This window comes from Macaca fascicularis, chromosome 8 (genome assembly GCF_037993035.2).
Source record: "Macaca fascicularis isolate 582-1 chromosome 8, T2T-MFA8v1.1".
NCBI lineage: Eukaryota > Metazoa > Chordata > Mammalia > Primates > Cercopithecidae > Macaca > Macaca fascicularis.
In genome coordinates, this window is record NC_088382.1 from 114,098,352 (window position 1) to 114,121,540 (window position 23,189).

A 23,189-nucleotide genomic window follows, 5' to 3' on the forward strand; every position below is an offset into this window, starting at 1 on the left:
AGGAAGTACCAATAAATGATTATGTTTATTCAAAAGCAAGGAATTGGTTACAAACAGTTGCTTTGCACACTTGACTAACAACTCTTTTAATTAAAACAATTTTTTTAGAGACAAGGCTTTGCTCTGTCACCTAGGCTGGAGTGCAAGGATGCTATCGTAGCTTACTGCCGCCTAGACTTCCTGGGCTCAATCGATCCTCCCACCTCAGCCTCCTAAGTAGCTGGGATTAAAGGCACTTGCTATTATGCCTGCTTAGCTAATTTATTTTATTTTATTTTATTTTATTTTATTTTATTTTATACATATCTCACTGTGTTGCTCATGTTGGTCTCAAACTCCTGGCCTCAAGCAATCCTCCCTCCTCGGCCTCAGCCTCTCAATGTGTTGGGATTACAGGTGTGAGCCACCAAGGCCAGCCTTTGACTAATTACTCTAATGGCAACATGAGATAGAGAAATGGAAATTAGGTTATATGGTAAAATCTCAGTAAAAAATGTCAGTGTGCAAAGTACCACCAAAGGAAATAGGAACAGGATGCAGCTAAAACTCACAAAATGAAAATCCCCCCATGGATAAGGGGGGATACCTGTCAAGACCCCCAGTGGATGCCTAAACTGAGGCTAGTACCAAACCCTATACATACTATGCATAAACTTTTTTCCTTCTTCACAATTTCACACATAGATTTGTTCTTATCATAGACCTTAGCAACCTCAGCCTACAATTTTTTTTTCTTTCGTTATTAAGTAGAGAACTTCCAACGTTTAACTTAAAGAACACATTTTCTGGCTTCTCTTTGGCATATCGAACTTGCCAACATCATTACTCTCGTGCTTTGGGGTCAATAGGAATAGTAAAATAAAAGTGAATTGAATTCAAGCACTGTGATACCACAACAATTGATCTGATAACCAAGACTACTATTAAGTGACCAGGGGCATGCAATGTCCACAGTGTGGAGAAGCTGGACAAACGGAGGACTCACATGCCGCATGGAATGAAGCTGGATGGCATGAGATGTCATCACGCTACTCAGAACAGCACACAATTTCAACCTCATGAATTATCGACTTCTGGAATTTTCCATTTAATATTTTCAGACCAAGCTTGACTGTGGGCAACTGAAACCACAGAAAGTGAAACCTCGGACAAGGTGGGGACTGTTGTACAAAATTTATATTTAAGGTAACTCAGACTTTGGAAAACTAAATCTACAAGGAATTTCCAGGGTCACTTGAAATCAGAGCTCAGTAGTAATATAGAAATATCTTAAAAAGCTGCTCCCATTGTAATGCAATTGAGAATATTCCATTGAATATTGTTAATATGTTGCTTTTTATCATAATTTGTAATTATTACGAGCTCAACATATGTTACTAAGTCCACAGGAAGTAGCCACGTCTTTTCTGTTCTGGGGCTCCGTGGAAGTTCTTCATTTTGGCTTCTGTAAATAATAAAACGGAGTGTGCCAAGACATCACTCTACCTTCGTTTAGTGAATTTAGTTTTCATTGAGATATAGCCACAAGTTGCCCTGTAACCAAGAAAACAGGACAGTGGCTATTATAAGAAACCTGCTCTTTCAGAAAACTCTAGTAATACACAAAATGCTTAATACATGGTATAGGGGAGCTCTTTTAAAAGACTTTTATTTTGGAAAGTGAATCTATGATATGACAATTAAAATTTGTTTTCAATCTCTTATGTAAAGCTCCAGGAAAGGCTTCTGTATAATTTGTTTCTTGCTTTTTTAAAAATTTGGTCTTTTCACTAGTAACCCTTAAGGGTAGGTGTGATCCCATATGAGACAAGACAATCCAGTGATTTATTCAGTTACAAAACTCTTTAGTAGTGGACACAGAATTCAAATGGTGATGTGCCTGATTCCAAAGCCCATACTTTTCCATCTCACTGTACTCTATTACTTCTCCTTAGTAAAGCTTCCAAGTCACTTTTTGGGGGATATTAAGCTTTTTGGGGTTTGAGCTTCCTTCCAACATATGGAAAAACTTGCCCTAATTGACACCTCAGTATCCTTACTGGAAAACACTCTAAGCAAATTCTCATTTCATTCTCAGTAAACCAGGTGTGTCCTAGGTAGGCAGAAGGCGACTTGGTCCTGTGATGTTCTAACACTAGTTTTCAAATTGTATTAATCCTTAAAACCCTTTGTTCAAATGAAATCTTGCAGGGAAGTCCAACATATAAATAGAATTGCTGTTAGGAGAACACAAGGATGAGGAGCTTATTGAGATAACCCATCAACTGGAGCTACATTGACAGAGCACCTACATTCACTGAACTCATTGATTGAGCTCCATTGACACATGCCTCCTCATCACTGTTCTGCTGCATTCACATCATCTCATTTAATCCTCTACTCCACCGTTACTATTCCTAATTTAAGAACCAGTAGATTGGTTAAGAAGGTTACTCCATGGGTAATTGAGAAGCCTACCAGTTGCTTAAATACATACAGGTCTCATTTTTCATGGAACTAGAAGTCCAGAGATAGCCAGGCCAAGATTGATGCAATTGCTCAGTGAAATCAGGCTTTTTCTCTTCCTTTTCCATCACCCTTAAAATGAGGCTTTTCTTTTCATGGATACTGGGTATGCAATTAGCAGTGTTTGCTACAACAAGGTAACTACATGATCTGAGAAACATTCAGATCTAGGAGTTCTGTAAAGACCTCGCTTTAGTTCCCTGTCACTAAGGTAACTTCCTTGGGCTGCCTGAACTCTGCAGGATCCTTTCATCTGTGTCTGCTTGGTCTTGGAATTCTATTAACTTATCACAAGGGGGCTGTTATCCTTTCTTCTCCCCTGCTCTCTTATTGACCTTTGTTCTGCGTTGCAGTTCACTTTCATGATCCCAGGAATAAGCACACATAAGAAATGGAAAATGATCTGTTTCCATTTCTCTTCAGAAACCAGTATTATTTTAGAACTTTTCATGTACAATAGCTTATTTAAATGTATGCTTCAGAGATTTTGAGACAGATTCTCGCTGTGTCACCCAGGCTGGAGTGCAGTGGTGTGATCTCGGATCACTGCAACCTCCACCTCCTGGGTTCAAGCAATCCTCCCACCTCAGCCTCCCAAGTAGCTGGGATTACAGGCATGTACCACCACACCTGGCTAATTTTTGTATTCTTAATAGAGACAGGGTTTCACCATGTTGGCCAGGCTGGTCTTAAACTCCTGACCTCAGGTGATCTGCCCACCTGGCCTGTCAAAGTGCTGGGATTACAGGCATGAGCCACCGTAAGATGTTTTAACATTTAAACAATGACAATAATAGCAAACAGTTACACAGCACCTACTATGAGCCAAGAGCTGCTATATATATATTACAATGCTGTTCCAAGAGCATTATGTATATTAATTTGTTTGATCCTCCAGTAGCCCTATTATCCCCATTTTACAGATGAAGAATGGAAGTACAGGGTGATTAAGTGACTTCCTGAAGGGCACATGCCAGTAAGGAGTTGGACAGAAATTAGAATCCAGGCAATCTGACTCCAGACTTTTACCCACTATACTGTTGCCTCTAAGCAATTTAAAAATAAAAATTTTATAGGTTATAACATGTTGAAATATTAATACAAATTATTTTAAATGTAGAGAAATAACTGCTAATCTTTAAATTTTACCAACTGCCTAAATATGTTTATTTAAAATTGCATCAGTGCTGTGATTTCTGACTGAACATGCTAAGGCAAGTTTTTTTATCCTTGTATTTGTAATAAACAGATATGAGATACACATACATGCCTGACATGACAGTGGAGGTGAGTTAATGTTATATCCTTTTAGCAAATAAATTTCTAAGGCTGTAAAACTTTTTCTACTTAAAATATTAATAATGGCAACTTAAGGTTTCTTGCTATGTATTAGGTACTGTGTTGGGGTAAAGATGGCATGACTTATCTGCTATTCCTTTTATTTAGAGGTGAGTCTATTTCTTTTCCTACTGAATCCAGGTTGGCCAGTGATTTGATAAATAGAATATGGCAGAAGTATTACGTTGGTGCAAAAGTAACTGCCGGTTTTGCCATTGAAAGTAATGGTAAAACTCGCAATTACTTTTGCACCAACCTAGTAACATTCTAGGATGTCTGAGACTCGGTCACAAGAGCCTTGCAGCTTCTGCAGAGGTGTACTGAAACATTCATTCTTGGGTCCAGCTTCCATGCACTAAGGAAACAGAAGCAGCCTTGAGGAGACTCTTATGAAGAGGATCCCAGGCTCCTGGCTGAGCACCCAGCCAACAGGCAGCACAAACCTGCCAGCCACTCAGGTGAGCTCTTTGGGGAATATATTCTCCAACTCCAGCAGAGGCCAAGAGGAGCAGAATGAGCCAATACCACTGAGCTCTGCCCACAGTGATCTGTGAGAAAACAGAATGATTGTAGTTGCTTTCAGCACAAAGTTTGGGGGTAGTTTTTTATGCAGCAATAGATGGACAGAACAAGTGCTGAGGCCTTTACAAATGTTATCTTTATTCCTCACAATGATCTTATGAAGAAGCTATTATCCTTACCTCAGGATGACAAAGCCGAGGCTCAGTGAGTTGGCATAATAATCCAGGTCTGTCAACTCCAACTTGATAGATATTTCTCCTGATAAATCTTACTTCACTTTATGATCCATCCTATTCACAGCTGTTGAGTCAGGCATGACTAAGGTTAAATCTTAGTTCTGCCCTTATTGGCTATATGCCCTTGGATAAATAGAAGATAAGTTTGTTACTTCACAGGACTGTGATGATTCCAAGGACACATATAAACAAATTGGCAGGTGATAGGCACTTAATAATGGGCAAATATTATTGCTTTGAAAATTCCTATAATGCAGAAGCAGCTAGTGGTAAAAGGCTCGCAGAATAGCATTTGATGGTGTGAACATGGGACACATTTAGGAGTAGGCATGTGCAGAAATGTCAGAATGGCCTGACTTCTAATAGGAATAAATCTTGTGACATCACATGATGGTAAACCATGTGTGTATACATGGCCTATGTTTACCTGTGTGTATAATATGGGTATATAATAGATTTCTTTGAAGTCTAGAAAATTCCTGACTAAACAGCTATGTCTGTTACTTCCTCATTTTAAGATTCCTTCCAGCTCTAAAATTCTGTGAATTTTACTTAGCCTCCCTTGACTACCTTGAATGTTGATTACCTTAGGAAAAAAATGCAATCACAGCCAGCCGTCAGCTCATGCCAATAACTATATACAATTTGCAATTTGTATGCTATTCCTTAACAAGAGTTCAGGTAGTCAGAGAAAAGGCCTTTCTCTCTAATGCCTGCTTCTACCAATTTTTAAACAGGGACCTTCCTGAGTAAAGCAGGTCCTATCAAGTTGCTGTCATCTTCTCCCTTGGAATTCGGGGAAAAGGTGTGAGGGAAATGGTGGAGCAGGTGAAAGGAGGGCTGTAAACTGCTGTGAACGTTGCTGGATCTGTTGTAGGTGCTCAATTAACACTTAGAAAATTGAATGAACTTGTTCTTCCTTTATCCCATTTAGTCTGTCTTACCCACTTATTTCCAGATTAACAGTGGATGACGGTAAGCAGTAGTAAGAACTAAAACCTCAACAGCTTATCGAAAGACCCCTTCATCCTGTGCTTATATGTTCTTAGTGCTAGTGTATGACATGAGCCAAGAACTGGGCGTCTGGCCCATAGATCCCTTCTGATACAGCTCCTTTTTTTTCCATTCTCTTTCCTACTAATATTGGTGCTCTGACTGACAAGACAAAGGACTGTATCCTGTTGAGAAGACCTAAAATCTGAGTAATCCCTACTAAAATCTGTATCCTGTGAAGAAATAACACACTTTTTAAAAGTGCTCTTGGGACATTTAAAAATTGAAAGACAATAACTGCCCCCCCCAACACATACACTCTTAACATTCTGTTTTTGATGCCATAAAATGAAAAGAATCAGAAAACAAAACTACCACGCACACCAAAAAATTCTCATTATCTAGGAAAAAAAGCAAAGCAAAGAAATCCTCTTTTATATAACTTTTGGATTAAAGAAGGTATCAAAACTGAAACTTAAGAACATTTAGAAAATAACAGTAATGACATTAATGCAGCCAAATGATTCACCTTAAGCAGTGCTCACACTTAAGTCCGTGTCTTAATCTCTTAAGAATTAAGAAGTAATAATAAGTTACATGCTAACTAAACGAGTTAGAAAAAAAAAATAAAATAAACCAAGGAAAGCAAAAGGTAGAAAACTTATGAAAGTGGAAATAAACTAATTAGAAAGAAAAAAAATTACAGAATAGAGACATCCAAGCAGTTTGGGGAAAATAAAAAAATACATAATTTTAAAAATAGGTAAACTGTTAGCTACCTTCATCAAGAAAATAAGGGAGGAACTTTGGGAGGCAGAGGCAGGTGGACCACAAGGTCGGGAGAGCCAGACCATCCTGGCTAACATGGTGAAACCCCGTCTCTACTAAAAATACAAAAAAATTAGCCAGGCGTGATGGTGGGCGCCTGTAGTCCCAGCTACACGGGAGACTGAGGCAGGAGAATGGAGTGAACACGGGAGGTTGCAGTGAGCAAAGATCATGCCACTATACTCCAACCTGGGCGACAGCGAGACTCTGTCTCAAAAAAAAAAAAAAAAAAAGAAAATAAGGGAGAAAGCATAATACAAACTAAGGGGCAACATCCACACGCAAACAAGAGAAAGAGTTTCCTCAACTAGGCAAATAAATTTGAAAACTTGGATTAAATGGATGGTTCCTGATCCAGATAAGATTAAAAAAAACTACATGGATTACTTAGATGATACCAACAAAGTTGTCAAAAAGCTGCTTGCCAAACATCCACTAAACCCAGATAATTTCACTGAAAATTTTAAGAAACAGAAAATTCCAATCCTATTTAAACTGTTCTAGGGCATGTAAAAGAAGGGAAGTTTCCAAATCCACAAGCATAAAATACTACTTCTCAAAGTGACCACATGTGTATGCACACACATACAAACTATAGACTACTGATTAATACAAGTGCAAATATCCTAAATAAAATATGAAGTGCAGTCTAGCAACAGATTAAAAAAATACACATGGCCAAAAAGAATTTATTTAAAGAATGTAATGATAGTGCAAAATTACAAAACATATTAGTAAAATTCATCTTAAAGGATCAAAGGAAAAAAATCATGATCATCTCCGCAGATGTTGAAAAGGCATGTGATAAAATTAAACATGCAGTTTTTAAAATAGGGATTAGTTGATACTCCTTAATATGATTAAATCTATCTCAACCCAATTCATTATAGCCAGTTATTGAACATTATTTTAGAAGTACTAGACAATGCAATTAACATACAAAGAGGAATGCAAAATGTAACAATGGTTACATTATCAGTGTTTGCTGATGACAGGACTGTGTAGTTGGAAAACACAAAATAATTAAGTGAAATACTATTACAAACAACAAAAAAATGGAATCAGCTAGCCGGGCAGAAAATTAACATAAATAATTAGCCTTTTTATGTACTAAAATTAGGCAAAATTATTAATAGGATTTCATTAATAAAGGCAATAAAATGTAAAAAATTTAAAAAATAAACTCTTAAAAATGTATGAGATCTCTGTAAAGTGTAAAATTCATCTGAAGGAAACAACAAAAAACGAATGGGCATGATTTTTAGATAGTGCACCATGGTTTAGATAAAAAGCTTTAACTCATATGATAATGATGTCAAATTCCCCTAAATTAATCTATAAAATTAAAACTGTCTAAAAAAAAAGTACCCATGGATGTTCTGTGGAACTCAACAAATTCTGTCATTCAAATGGAAATATAAATAAGAATATTTGAAACATTTAAAAATCAGTTATTAAAACAATAAAGGATTGGTATAAAAAGAGAAAAGCAGATCAACAGAAGAAAATAGAGTCTAGAAACATACCCAAATAATATGGAAATGTACTATATAAGTTCCATTTCAAATTAGTAAGGAAAGGATCTATTATTTAATAATAATTTTGTGAAAACTAGGTAGTTATCTGGGGGAAAAAAAAAAGTGAAGCCCTAAATTCAGGAGAGATCAATGATTTAAATGTAAAAACACAAGTAACTGCAATGCTTGATTTTACTTTTAATATTCAAACTCTAATGATGTATTTTTTCCCTTTGAGAAAAAGTACAGAAAATGTATGCATAGTATGTTACAATTTGCAATACTAAAATATAGCATTGATATGCCTATGTACATATATGGTTATTTCTAGAGAGATATACAAGGATCTGGTACTGGTATGTGTCTCTTTCAAGGGAACTGAAAGATGGGTGTTGGGATAGAAGAGGAATTTACATTTTACTATTTGAACCAGGAAGATGTATTAGTTAATTAAAATAATTAAAACATATGCTAGAAAACAAAACCAAAAGCCCTATACTTGATGGTATAGTACTAGGGTGTAAAAGATTATTTGGTAACCCGAATTCTGCCAGTAGAATATACTATGGGGTCTAAAATGTATGTGAAAACAATTTAAAAAGAGAACTGACTGTGTTACTGCATCTTGTGAGATACGTCAACTAAAATGCAGTTAATCCATTAAACTTTCTCATCTTGTGAGATACATCAACTGAAGGGCAGTCTCAAGCAAAGTAATATTCAAGTCCTTAGAAAATTTTACCCTCGAGTACTGGTAAAAGCTGCTACTTTACTATAAAGCAGTTAAGGAATGATCTCCTTCTAATCATTTTTATTCTAGATATATTGCATATTTTATGGCCTGAATTTGTATATGCACCACAATTCAATAAAGAACAACTTTGATTTAAAAAGTACCTCAAGGCAATAAAAAAAATCATTTTAATTTTTGATACATATTAAAACATCTTAGTCAGTTCTTCCTGACAGCATAACACAGACAAATACACAAGACTTCAAACATGCTTTAAAATGACATTCAGCAAAGTACTTAAAATTTAATAAATAGCAATAATCACACACAAATACATTTTTCATACTCAATCATTAAACTACTAAAACAGACAGCTAAAGAATAAATAAACAGCAACTGACAATAAAAAAAATATGTCGGGTTTTACAATTCACACTACTTAGAAAGGGGGGATGATCTGAATGATTTCTCAATTTTCTTTTCTTTGAGAGTGTAGCATGATCCCCCCCAGGAATAAAATATATTGAAAAAAAATCACTCTTACAACAATGTATTTCTTAAATACAACAAATAAATATGAAACCAGCAAAGCAATTTCAAGTTGTAATAAAAATGCCCCCCGCCCCCAGCCAAAAGCTATGGAAATATATAGTCGCTGTGGTAGCAAATAATAGTATTTAAAGTGATAGTGCTTGTGCACTAAGCTCATCTGAGACCTTGATATAATTTTAGTGCAAATCCCTAGGGTCCAATACAAGCGCAACCCTGTATTAGGGAAAGACATTACCAGCTGGAACTTATCTTGTACAATTTTTGTACATGTTTTATAAAGTTCAAGATTTAATGCATAGTAGAATATCTTCATCCACTTAATTCTGTTGCTAAATACAGATGAAAAAAGAAATGACTTGGGATTTTAACATTTGGTTTGTACCATGTTAGAGTATTAAAGTCAACATTAGAAAATCTTTATAAAAGAGTTTTGTTTTTGCCAGTAATTTATCTAACTCTGCCTAAATTTCACATCGTTGTATGTTAAACATAAGAGAAAAATTTTTAGACAAAGTTTGTTTCCCTTTGACAAGTTCATATGATAATGAAATCCGATAATGGACAAATGTTAAACAAACGAAAACGCAGGTGAGTATAAGGGTGTTTTTTTTGTACATTAACAACCTTAACATCTAGTATAGTAAGTTACAAGATGTGTTGACAAAAGCATAAACGTTTCAATTAAAATAAGGTATTATTTTGTACAAACAAACCATTTAACACAGGATAGATAAAAATGACAATCAAATGAGTTTCAGCAGTCACATTTCTACAGTGAACTACAGTATCAGGATGAAAATAATCAGAAACAAACGAAAGGACATTATTGAACAATATGAATATGTAATGCATTTTTAGCTGCTAAAATAGTAAACTCTAAGTTCATAGAGTTACAAGTTGTCGAATTTAACCATGCAGGCTAACATATAATAGTAAGAAATCACCCTGCATTTTTTCTTTTTAAACTAAAACTAGTTTAACTGTAAAGTTACAAAATAATAAATGGATATTGCTCCAACTTGTATACAATCTCCCTTATGTGATTCGTACCTAACAAAGTAACAAAGCCTCATCATCACTCGTTTCGTTTTTCAGTGTTACTTCCAAGCAAGTGTCTGGTATCTGGGCAGTGTGGACAATACCACAGCGCTCACAGGGGCCATCTCGATTACTTGGCCTTACTCCAGGGTTTGTTGCACTATATGGTTGTCTAAGCCCTTGTCCTTGATCTGAGGCAAGATCAAGAAGAGGTCTGGAGCAGTCATTCACATCAAAGTCTGAAGATCCATCAGAAACTGGAATTAGCATTTCAACATCATCATCATCTTCTCTTCCACTTACCCCATTATCAAGTTGTCTCAAAGGACTCTGGTTCTGACTTACGGAACTTGATCGTCCTAATGTAAAACGTACCCAACGTAGCCCCTGAGTCATACGACTGAGTGCACTTGTAAGCTGGTGACGTGCTGGACTCACACTTGGGGGTTCCACACTTGTCACATCCCTTCCATTATCTGCATGACCACCTCGGGTACTCTGAGTTGAGGAACTTGCACACGCTCCTACTGTCGCCTCTACTGCCGTTGTGGGAGGGACTTTTTGAGGCAAAGGAGCTGCAACCCCACCAGATGCTCCTGCCGTATCTCTTCTCTCATTTTCTGTGTCTGTATCATCAGACTCCACGGAAAACAAACTTCTGTGAGTGTGATTTCTCTCAGGTTCTCTACTGGTACTCTGACTAGGGACAACCTCATCTCCATCTGCTGAGACCAAAGCCAATGACCCAGAATGACGTGATCTTGCAAAATTAAAAATACGGTTCCAAATGTTGCTTGATCTGCCTGCCATTGGAAGCCTGACTGAAGTAAATCCAAGCTGAGATCGTACCGCTAGCCTCAGATTTTCCAAAACAGAAGCCTACAAAAATAAGAAAAGGTCTTAAGATACTTAACAACAAGGTCCTAAGATAAAAAATACCCTTCTCTTAAGAATGTGTTGTGGTTAAAAATTCTGTTACTCATTGTTGCTTGGGTCTAAGGAGGAAAAATTAAATTCTCTTACCTAGGTGGGTTCATCCTACTACAGAATCTAATCTACTAATATAACTTGAATCATTGCTGTGTTTAAAATTTTCCTGCTATTCCATTTTATATATGCAACTTAAAAATGATATTTAGTGTCAACTGTAACAGTTGTTTCAAAATCTCACACCATAATCCAATGTGAAAAGTGTACCAAAGCTAGAAAATAAAATTGATACTTCTGTAACTAGGGACATAGGAGAATCTCCACCATAATTGACGAAGTGACCAAAATGAGTTTGTGAAAACCAGGCCTTTTATCTTTTTTTTTTTTTTTTTTTTTAAAAAGAACACATTAGATTTAATTTACAAGGCTGAACTTTCCCAAAACATGTGAAAATTGCATTTCACAGAGTTGCTTCTTAAGGATTTGGTGAATGGATACTGAGGATTTAATTATATTGTCACAAATAAAGGAATTATATTTGTAATACAGCATAGAAGACAAGAAACAAAAGAAGTTAACTTGTTTATATCACTACTCAATGGTATCTAGACATTTAGATTCCTTCTCAATCTTTAAAGTGTTATTTTCTATAGTTTAGTATTAAGCATAAATTATATCATTATTCTCTGAAAGCTAGTTAGCTGTAATTAGTGTATATGAAAGGTTGCCCAACTGAATAAAAAATCTATTCTTTTTTCTAGATGAACAAGTTTAGTTTATTTTTAAAAACCATATAGCATTATATAAGATAGTCTTTAAGCTCCATCTAGTGGTTATAAAAAGAAGTATTCAAACTTGAAATAGCTTTCACCAATCTGGCATTTAGTATTTAAAAATTTTATTTCCAGGAAACAATCTCAAGTTGATATACTCTCCTTCAGATGATGATACTATCTCCTGCCAAAACTCACACCTCTTCCCTTTCCCCTCACAGAAGAAAGAAGGTAGAAAATAAGGAAGATGTCCTCTTATGTTCTGTATCTCTTTGTGGCTGGTATTGCATTTATTTATGCTTTCCATATAGGCCTTTCCATAGTGCCATGAACATAATTTATGATAAGTTAAGAAGCTACTATCATAGGAACATTTCATAGTCTAACTTTAGTAAGGCACAGACTGTCAATAAGAAATTTGGATATCGGCACACATGGATTTGCTATACAGATGAGTAAGATTTTTTACCAATTAAGAAGTACCTAACTACAAATTAAAAAAAAAAAAGAAAGAAAAAGTGGTTCACATTTCTAATGAACTTCTCCACAGATCTGCTCCTCAACAGTGAGTGTGCAAGTTTTAAGGCTTCATGTTGAGCACTATGCTATTATATCCAGCAGTGAACAAAAGGCTCTTCTGTTATCCTTCTCTGTTGTGCTGCTATTAGCCATCAAGATCAACAATGCCTTCAACATACTTTAATGTTGACTTTAACATTTGGTTTGTCATAGTGAGGTGAAACTCTCTACTTAGTTAAAAGTCAGTTTAATTAGGACTGGCAATCTAACATTTTATGAGGGGATCTCATGAATGTTCTAGGAATAATTTCATATACTTCTTCAGTTTATGAAGGAGAAAGCATTCCTCAAAAAGTATTTCTACTTTGAGTGAGATGGTGAATTACATCATTACTTATTTTTTCCAAAAACTGCTATAAAAATTTGATAATTTGTTACCAAAAGCTTCAAACTTGAGAGTTTAATTTCATTAAATGAATAAAATCTAACTTACCACCCAAAAACATACTTTATTTTAAAATGTTGAAGTAGAATTCTCCCACAAGGGTAAATATAACCTGAGAAACTGGGGTAGTGTGAGGCAATAAAGAATTTAACCTCACCCAAAGCCTTTGTCCTTGGCTTCTGGGTCTCCAAGCCCTTCGACTGTCTTGCCTGAAAAGCAGTGTCTTTGCCTGGGGACCTTGGACCAGCCAGATAGTAAAACTGATTTAGAGTGGAAGCTCTGAACCACACCATCAGTGTGATGTAGGGTGAGCGCTTTGGGTCAATCAATCTCTGGATAAGGCTAGAAACTGGGATTGGCCACATGTGCAATTAATCTTGCCTTTGTGCTAGTGCACTAGTACAAAATCCAGACACTGAGGCCTGGGTGAGCTTTCCTGGTTGGTAACACTCCATGCATACTGTCACACATCTGTGTTGACAGAGTAATGCCCTCTTGTCTCTATGGGGAAAGGACAACTGGAAGGTCCATGTTTGGTACCCTTCTGAACTTTGTCCTGTGCATCTTTTCCCTTGGTTAATCTGTATGTTTGTATCCTCTCCCTGTAATAAACTGTAACCACAAGTAAGTTGCTTTCAGTGAGTTTTCTGAGTCTTCCTAGTAAATCACCAAACCTGAAGGGGATTTGGGGAACTCCTTGAATTTGCAATTGGTGTCAGGAATGAGGACATATTGTGTGAACTATGTTCCCTCTGACTTTATGGGGTTTAGGGGTGGTGGGTGGTAGAGAATGAAGTAGATGTGTAAAATTAACCATGATCTGATTCTTATCTAAAAAAAAAAAAACTTTCCCCATAGCAGGGCTGATATAAAGAAGCCACAACTTAGGTTTTTCCTACTTTGCACACAAAATTCCAACCAGTGGAACTTCTGAATGATTTACTTAGGCAATTACATATGGAGAAATGTCTTGAAACTACAAATTCTCACCAAAGATTTCCTAAAAGACTCTAATAAGGTGATAGACTGTAATCAGAAATCCCATTTACCAAAAAGGAAATGGTATTCTATTTTGAAAATAATTATATTACTAGGTAAACAATGTTTACCAGTTTTAACTCTAATACTGGAAACAATTTTTATAAATGTTTCTGAATGAATTTGCAATTTAAATGTATAAATCCTTATGCCTAAAATGAATGCTGGCACATTTTTAAGCATGACAAGAAAATGTTTTTAATTGCTGAGAAATTTAAAGAATTCAGAAACATATAATGAATTACTATATAAACAAAATGCTATAAATTGTTAAACACTGTAAAATCAGGCTTGAAGATGTTTTTCCTCAGGTAGAAATGTTAACTTCATTTCAATTACTTTTACTTATAACTAGTTAATCTAGCACGTTATATTACTAGCATATTAATTTTAGTGTTCATTCTTAAATCCTGTAGATGTTCAGGTCAGGTAAAAAATAATTTGCCAAGCTCAATACTTTTGAATTATAATGCACTAAATTATCCTAAACAGTAAAATGGTTCAGACTAGCACAACCACATCAGTGGAATGAAAAACAAACTTTTGTAGTTTGTAGTGTTAAAATGTAATGAAAACTATGACTTGAAATCTTCCATACATTTAAATCCTTGATTGCAAAAATTCTGACAGTCAAGGGTCTTTGCTTTATCATATATACAGGCACAGATTTCATTTTAAGAGGAAATGTAATAGAAACTACACATTGCAATATACCTGATTAGGTGAACAAACAGGAAAATCTTCAACTGGTGGAATTAAACCCTGAGCAATCAATTGTCCATAAGAGGGAGGAGCTTCTCTTCTTAACAATTCTGCTTCCACTCTTGACAACTGTGTTTCAAATGATCTTTGAGAGTAGATGGAAAGAAAAAAGATTAAAAGGGGGAGCTAAGAAAAAGAACAAATTTCCATTATCAGTAATTAAAACAATCTGAATCTTGGCATATTTGATCATTTTAAAGCTTAGTCATTTGACAAACATTTACTGAATATATGTGTTATCCCTACACTAGGAATACAAAGCTGAAGCAAGCAGTCTGTCTTCATGGGGCTTTAAGCTAGTAAAAGCCTGGATCACTGAGTTTTAATGAATGAAAATCCCTGTAAAAGGTAAAGGGAGAAATCATACGAGATTTTACAACTCCTAAGAACACTGTATTTACTGAATATATGTTGAAGCCACCGCGCCCAGCTGGGATCTCTGACTCTTCATTGTGTTCTTTTGTTGCAATGTGGTAAAAAGTTTTCTTGCCATTTACACTTGCCCAAAGAAAAGATGCAGAGGCCAGGTGCGGTGGCTCATGCCTGTAATCCCAGTACTTTGGGAGGCCAAGGCAGGCGGATCACGAAGTCAGGAGTTCGGGACCAGCCTGGTCAACAGAGTGAAACCCCGTCTCTACTAAAAATACAAAAGATTAGGCAGGCGTGGTGGCAGGCACTTGTAATCCCAGCTACTTGGGAGGCTGAGACAGGAGAATCGCTTGAACCTGGGAGACGGAGTGCAGTGAGCTGAGATTGCGCCACTGCACTCTAGCCTGGGTGACAGAGCAAGACTCTGTCTCAAAACAAACAAACAAACAAAAAAAAAGGAAAAAAAAGAAAAGATGCAGTAATGGTTATTACAATACTGTGCATCTGTGTGCCATCTATGAGCCATCTGTTATGTCAAAAGTTCTTTGTTAAATCTATTATTTGTAATTCTCCTGGGACTGAAGGTCATTGTCTCCACAGGGACATCTCTGCCATTAACTTCTCTCAGGTCCCATTTACCCCGGATCATACTGAAAACTACTCACTCTGAAGGTCACCCTTTAACAGTTAACCATTTCTTACTAAACTGAGAACTCTGAAGTGCTGTTGTCACTTAACTCTACAACAGGACAATAGTCTTGTGTTCCAATCGTACCTCCTATTAGCCCTTCATACGCATCCTGGGCTCCAGATAAACTGAACCATGTGCTTACTTTTTGAGCAATGCTGGACATTCCTACTTCTATATATTTTCCCAGGTTATTGCTTTAACACCTTTTCCCCTATCTATATTCTACTTATACATTTCAAGTGGCACCTCTCCAATTAAAGCCTTTCCACCTCTCTCCCTTATTAGATTAGGTATTTTTGACTTTATACCATTTTGTTTTACAGCTCTTTACAGCATTACACTTTTGTCATCTTACTCCATGCCCCAATTCCTTCCTCCTAACTGTAAACTGCTTGTGATATTATGCCTTATTCATTTTTCTATTTACCTGTATGCTTTGAACATAGTAGGCTATCACATATCTGGAATTTTTGAATTAGTATTTAGAAAAATACAGGTTAAAACACTAAAACTGAGAGCTGCAGCTTACAATATTCCTATAAAACGGATTAATCTGAAAACAGGAGCTGGTAAATAGATTGCTTTTTCTCATAACTCTAAATATTTAGTTTGTAATGTGTTTGGCCTTTTGAGTCCTGGGCTTTTCACACTAATTTTATACATCATCAACAATCTTTATCCATTTCTAAACTAATATAAAACAAAAATACATTGCTAATCCTCAAAGTACTCATTTCAAATATTTGGGCCTGCTTTTATTGTGGAGAGCATAACCTTATAGTTCTGTCTTGATACTGACCTTCTTTCAAACATTCTCAGAGAATAAAGCTTACAAGTACATCCCAATGCAATGACGAGTAACAGGCCACAGATGAGGCTCCCTATGACGGCAGCAGTGATGACTCTTGTAGGCACGATTACTGGGCAATTCTCTTCATCGCTGCCATCACCACAGTCATCTTGAGAATCACACACCCAACTTTCAAACACGCAACGATTGTTTTTACAATGGAAATTTCCTGGTTGGCAAAAAAAGCAGTTTTTTTCATCTGAGCCATTTGGGCAATGATTCTGGTAGTTGCAGCGATCAGAACGAGGATAACAGACACCGTTTCGGGAACACGGAAATTCTTCCTTCTGGCACATGGTACAATTGATTTCATCCCTTCCATTTGGGCAATGCCAATACCCATCACAACGCTGCTGCTCAGTATAACACCCCCAGTTACCTCCACAGGGTATTTCCCATGGCAAACAGAACCCATCTACTTGGTAAGTAGCATTAAATCCCCTCGCAGCATTCACTTTATCAGCACAAAAATGTACCCTTATCTGTCCAGAAGAAGAAACAACTGTAAGAGGTGCATGAGAATCAAAAGCTGTCAACACACGCAAAAGCTTGTGTGGATTCTCCTCTAATCCATCATATATTTTGACATAATCACCATAACCAGTTCCATCAAGTTTAAAGTCCGTAAAGCGTAAAATGACTTTACGGTGATCACCAGTGTCAATTAACCAGGTGCAATTGCTTCCAGGAGGATAAAAGTCTGGGTAATTGGGAGAATTAAAAGTACCATAAAAATATTTTAGCCACTGCCCACACGTTGGCACATCACAGTCTATCTCATCTCCTAGGTCAAGGCAGTCAATGTTCCCATCACATTTTAAAGATTCGGGGAGGCAAGTGTAAACTTTGGTAAAACGGGATAAACACTGGAACTGGTTGTAAGCACAGGGTTGAAAAGCAGTGGCAGTTGGAGGATTAGCTTCTTTGGCACAGATCTCTTCATCAGAGCTATCTCCACATTCATCCATGTTATTACACTTCCAGGCTTCTGGTATACACTTTCCATTACCACAACGAAACTGATCACAAGCACAGTTTGGTTCCTCAGATTTCCCTGTGAAGATGTGAGTAGAAAGGAGATGGAAAGAGAATGAGAAAAATTATAATCTTTAAAAGACATAAAACAGCAAGAGCAGTATTTTTATAATAAATGTTCATAAAGCCCAAGTGCTAAGAGTTTTAAAAAACAGGTTGGGTTTATATATATATATATATATATATATTTTTAAAGTTCCAGGGTACATGTGCAGGATGTGCAGGTTTGTTACATGGGTAAACATGTGCCATGGTGGTGTGCTGCACCCATCACCTAGGTATTAAGCCCAGTATGCATTTAGCTCTTTTCCCTAATGCTCTCCCTCCCATCCCGCCCTCCCCAAAAGGCCGCAATAAATGTGGGGCCTGTGTCCATGTGTTCTCATTGTTCAGGTCCCACTTATAAGTGAAAACATGCAGTGTTTGGTTTTCTGTTCCTGCGTTAGTTTGCTGAGGATAATGGCTTCCAGTTTCATCCATCCATCCAGCTTCCTGCAAAGGACATGATCTCGTTCCTTTTTATGGCTGCATAGTATTCCATGGTGTATAGGTACCAACATTTTCTTTATTCAGTCTATTACTGATGGGCATTTGGGTTGACTCCCTGTCTTTGCTATTGTGAACAGCGCTGCAATCAACATATGTGTGTACGTGTCTTTATAAACAGAATGATTTAACAGATTGGGTTCTAATGACAAATTAGTACTGGCACACTTACTCAACAATTCAACTTGTTAAATGCTTATTGTTATTCCATGAAGATCTTTGCATTTTGATCTAAAAGAGAGGACTAATTCTGAATTATTCACATTTGTATGATCTGGTCATGCTTTTTAGACATAGTTTAAGAAAAGATGTCTTTTTTTCTGAGACTATAAACTATGAAGGTGAAATCTGTTAGGTCTTTTCTTTGGGGGTATAAAAACAATAATTACCACAAAAATACATTCTGAACTAACTTTCTGGATATGAGTAAGCACTTGAGAGATAAAAGGCTATTCTTAGAATAAATGTATTTAAGATGTTTAAAAAGAAAATTAACCTTAGTATATGAAGTTAATCATTTTGTTAGAATTATACAAAACACTTTTTGGAGAACCAGCCTTAGGGTATCTGACTTTAGCTTCTAATCCTCAATCTCAGCTGCCTCGAGGGCCTACTCCTAATTAAATGAACATTATTTAGAAGATTAGCTCCAAAGTGACAGAGCAGTTAATACCATAAAATTCAGTTCAATCTTTCTTATTTAAAAACACACCTGAAAAATATGCCAGTCTGAAACCCTTTCTAGAGACGCTGTCATCTGAATGAAACCTAATCCAGATGTGGTCTTGTGAGGAGATATACGGAGGTGGAATTGTGGAACCACAAGCTCTGTAACTTTCAATATTCTTGTATGTTTCTATTGTCAACCAGTCCAAACTGCACCTTCTGGATCCTTGAATATCAAAATCCTGAAAACTGGGGGAAAAAAAAATCAGAAATGTCTATTAAAAAGGCAATTTTGGAAAAAAAAATCATATTACAATGTAACTGAGGATATTATTATAAGCTTCCATATATTGACCGATTCTCCTGGGTCTTCCAGGCATACAACCATATCATTAGCAAATAATAATACTAATTCTATGTTCCTCATATATGTATTTCTTCTCCAGATTGTAGAAAAATACTTCTTCACAAGTAATGCCAGTTTCAAAATAATGTTAAAAAAACAGGTGACAGGTGGCACCTTTTCTTTTTCTTCTCTGTGTGTATGGTTGGGAAAGACCACTTCTAACTCAGAACATCCTGAATTGTTCTGTGTTCCAACCAGAATCACCTCTCCCCAATCTGATGAACTGAAGTAAACACAGAGAAACTCAGCCTTCTCTTAGATTAATACTTGCTTAATAAAAAGTTTGCAGATGACATTCTTAGGAGAGTAATTAGCACAAATCTGAGCAAGGTAAAAGACTGAAAAAGGAACACATGAAAAATGTTTTTGGTGAAAAGTCCCTGAGTTTGGGAATACTTTTTTTACATAAATCACTTTATAGCCAAATACTATCTTGTAGTTAATAAAATGTGGGCATAAGTATAGGTCAAAAGCATCAAATAAATAAAAGCACATAGAAAATTAGTCATTGCTTATGAAAAAAAGAGAAACCAAAATATAGTTTTACGGTATCTGAACATGTCTCACCAAAAAGTAAAGATCTGACTTTATCTTCTTGCCTTTGCCTTATAACTAAGTGATAGTAAAGTTAATTACCCAAGGATTATTATATCAGAATGTTTCTTCTTCAAATATTCTGAATAACTAACAAAAGCTGATAGACAATTTGATTGTTTCCAGGTTTGCACTATTATGAACTATGCTTTAAAAACTACTGACCAGGCACGGTGGCTCACACCTGTAAACCTAGAACTTTGGGAGGCTGAGGTGGGCGGATCACGAAGTCAGGAGTTTGAGACCAGCCTGGCCATGGTGAAACCCCATGTCTACTAAAAATACAAAAATTAGCCAGGCATGGTGGTGTGTGCCTGTAGTGCTGGCTACTCAGGAGGCTGATGCAGGAGAATCTCTTGAACCAGGGAGGCAGAGGTTGCAGTGAGCTGAGATCGCGCCACTGCACGCCAGCCTGGGCGACAGAGCGAGACTCTGTCTCAAAACAAAACAAAACCTCCTTATACATGTACATATCTCTCTTACACACAAGAACAATAAATTCTCTAGAACAAACTGTTCTAGAACTAGTATTGCTAGGTCAGAAGAATAATTCCTCTTTAAATCTGACAGATCCTGGCAAAACATGTTTATATGAACTTATAATTCTACCAAGTCTGTACCGTATATCCCATACATTTAGCAAAATGACATATTCTATTTTTTAAAATGTTTTGCCAGTTAGGTAGACAAAAGAGATTTATCACTTCTATTTTGCATGTCTTTATTTACTGAGATTGAAATGCCTTTCCAATTTACTGGTTATTTCTATTTCTTTTACTCCAAATTGCCTTGTTTTTCAAATTACCTCCTTTATTCATTAATATTTCTTATTTAAGAACTCTACATATTATAAACATGAGTTACTTGGGGGCATGTCTATTATGTAAGACATGTCATATCCACCTACATCCACATTCTTTCTCTCCAGCAGTCAATGTGGTCAGTCTTTTTCATTTTAGTCTCAACTGAGGGGTGGTATCTTTTATTGTGGTTTTATGCACACTTCCCTGAAGACAAATTTGCTGAACATCTTTTCATGTGATTGTTGGCCATTTTTATATCTTCTGTGTAAGAATCTGTTCATGTCTTTTGCCCATTAAAACAAAAAAGTTATAAAAATCCCTTTTATATTCTTGGCCAGGCATGGTAGCTCATGCCTGTAATCCCAGCACTGTGGGAGGCTGAGGTGGGCAGATCACTTGAGGTCAGGAGTTTGAGACCAGCCTGGCCAAACAACATGATGAAACTCCTTCTCTACTGAAAATACAAAAATTAGCTGAGTGTGGTGGTGCAGGCTTGTAATCCCAGCTACTCGGGAGACTGAGGCAGGAGAATTGCTTGAACCTGGGAGGTGGAGGTTGTAGTGAGCTCAGATCACACCACTGCACCCCAGCCTGGGTGACAGAACAAAACTCTGTCTCAAAAACAAAAAAAAAGGATTCAAGTCCTTTGTTAGATATGTGTATTGCTAATATTTTCTTCCAGTCTATGGTTTTGTCTTTTCATTTTCTTAATGGAACCTTTTAATGAGCAGACATTTAAAATTTTAGTCTTGATGAAGTCTAATTTATTATTTTTGCTTTATGTTTAGTGCGTTTAGTGTCCTAAGATATCTTGGTGTTTCCAAATATCTCAACGATGTTCAACTACTTTTTAAGTATTTCAGAGTTTTAGTTTTTACATTTATAGCTGAGATTTATATAAATTAATTTTTGTGTGTTTTCAAGTAGAAAATGAGATTTTTTTTTTCTTACATTTATCTAGAACATAGAAGATACTAATTTTTGTTCTATCACACAGTTAAATTAGTCTGATGACCATGAACTTGAGGAGGTTGGGTTTTTTTATACTTTGTTTAAAGCGAGTTTGTTTCTGCTCTGCCCTTAGTCTCAGGGAGAATTCTTAGTTTAAGGACACTGTCTTTACTTGTAAAGTATGACACACAGAGTTTCATTAAAAATCTCAAGGCATTTATTTATGAAGCCCTATACTGGGTCTCGCCTGTGATGGACAGGATTCAAACTCCACATGCTGCCTCTGCTGTGGCGCACAGCAGCTGAAATCATATAGTCTTTTCAGCCTTCCCGCTGTTACTTTCCAGCGGGTTCCTCGGAGTCTTCTTTATGCACACACAATTCATGGGTCAGCTAAGGATCTGAGAATAATTTAAATGCAGTTACTTTCCAGTTTGTGGTTCTCTCCTTTCCAGGAGTTACCTTATTAATTAATTTCCAGTTACTGTTGCAGCCTCAACTGCATCCTGACACCTCAAGCTAACAAGACCATGGTGATGTGCTTGAGTTCCAGTCACTCCATGTTGCACGGACTGGCAAGAATCTTCAGAGAACTGGTAGGAAACAAGCCTATCTCACGAAGAGTGGTTCCTTCTTTCAGGGGTGGAATACTCTCCAGTTTTTGCCAGTTTCTTATTACTCTCCAGATCCTTCAAATAGTTGGTTTTAAAATATTTTATCCAAACTTTATAGCTCTTGTTTATGGGAGGCCTAGTCCCATTCAAACTAGGGAATCCCTTAATAAACTTTTAGTCCACTAAACATTTAAGATTCATGAAGGCAAAGGCTGGGAGAGGTGGCTCATGCCTGTAATCCCAGCACTCTGGGAGGCCGAGGTGGGTGGATCACCTGAGGTCAGAAGTTTGAGACCAACCTGGCCAACATGGTGAAACCCCATCTCTACTAAAATTCAAAAATTAATTGAGCGTGGTTTTTTAGTCTTGATGAAGTCTAATTTTTTATTTTTGCTTTATGTTTAGTGCATTTAGTGTCCTCTCTAAGATACCTTGGTGTTTCCAAAGATCCCAAAGATGTTCAACTATTTTTTAAGTATTTCAGAGTTTTAGTTTTTACACACCTGTAATCCCAGCTACTCAGGAGGCTGAGGCAGGAGAATTGCTTGAACCCGAGAGGCAGGGGTTGCAGTGAGCCGAGATGGCACCACTGCACTCCAGCCTGGGTGACAAAGTGAGACACTATCTCTCAAAAAAAAAAAAAAAAAAAAAAAAAAAAAAAAGATTCATGAAAGCAGAAACATTGTCTAGAATAAGAAATAATAAGTATCTGTTCATGTATACCCTATTTGATTTAGTTTGCTAATTCATTTAGGATTTTTAAATGAATAAGTAAAATTACTTTTTGGTTTTTTAAATGCTTCATAATAATTTCTGTAATAAAAGCACTGTTGATGTATTTGTGCTGTGTGCCTATTTAGAATATATTGAGTCAGGGAGAGAGTTTCAATTTCTTAATGTTTTTTGGTTTAATCAGTGTTTCTTAAACTTTTGAT

At 36.4% G+C, this 23,189-nt stretch overlaps 1 protein-coding gene across 3 annotated transcripts in view; it reads right to left on the reverse strand.

The window, feature by feature from the left end:
• Positions 1–8,824: 8,824 nt before the first annotated feature.
• LRP12 (LDL receptor related protein 12) overlaps positions 8,825–23,189 on the reverse strand; it is a 91,865-nt gene continuing 77,500 nt past the window's right edge. For 2 of the 3 annotated variants that reach the window (XM_005563904.5, XM_005563903.5), the window contains 4 exons: positions 18,933–19,135; positions 16,589–17,693; positions 14,682–14,814; positions 8,825–11,141 (listed from right to left, as the gene is read on the reverse strand). In XM_005563904.5, coding sequence (XP_005563961.1) covers positions 10,275–11,141; positions 14,682–14,814; positions 16,589–17,693; positions 18,933–19,135 — 2,308 coding nt within the window. In that variant the 3' untranslated portion in view covers positions 8,825–10,274. Of the gene's footprint in view, positions 11,142–14,681; positions 14,815–16,588; positions 17,694–18,392; positions 18,452–18,932; positions 19,136–23,189 lie in introns of those variants that run through there. The other variant, XM_073999279.1, reaches the window with a different exon arrangement.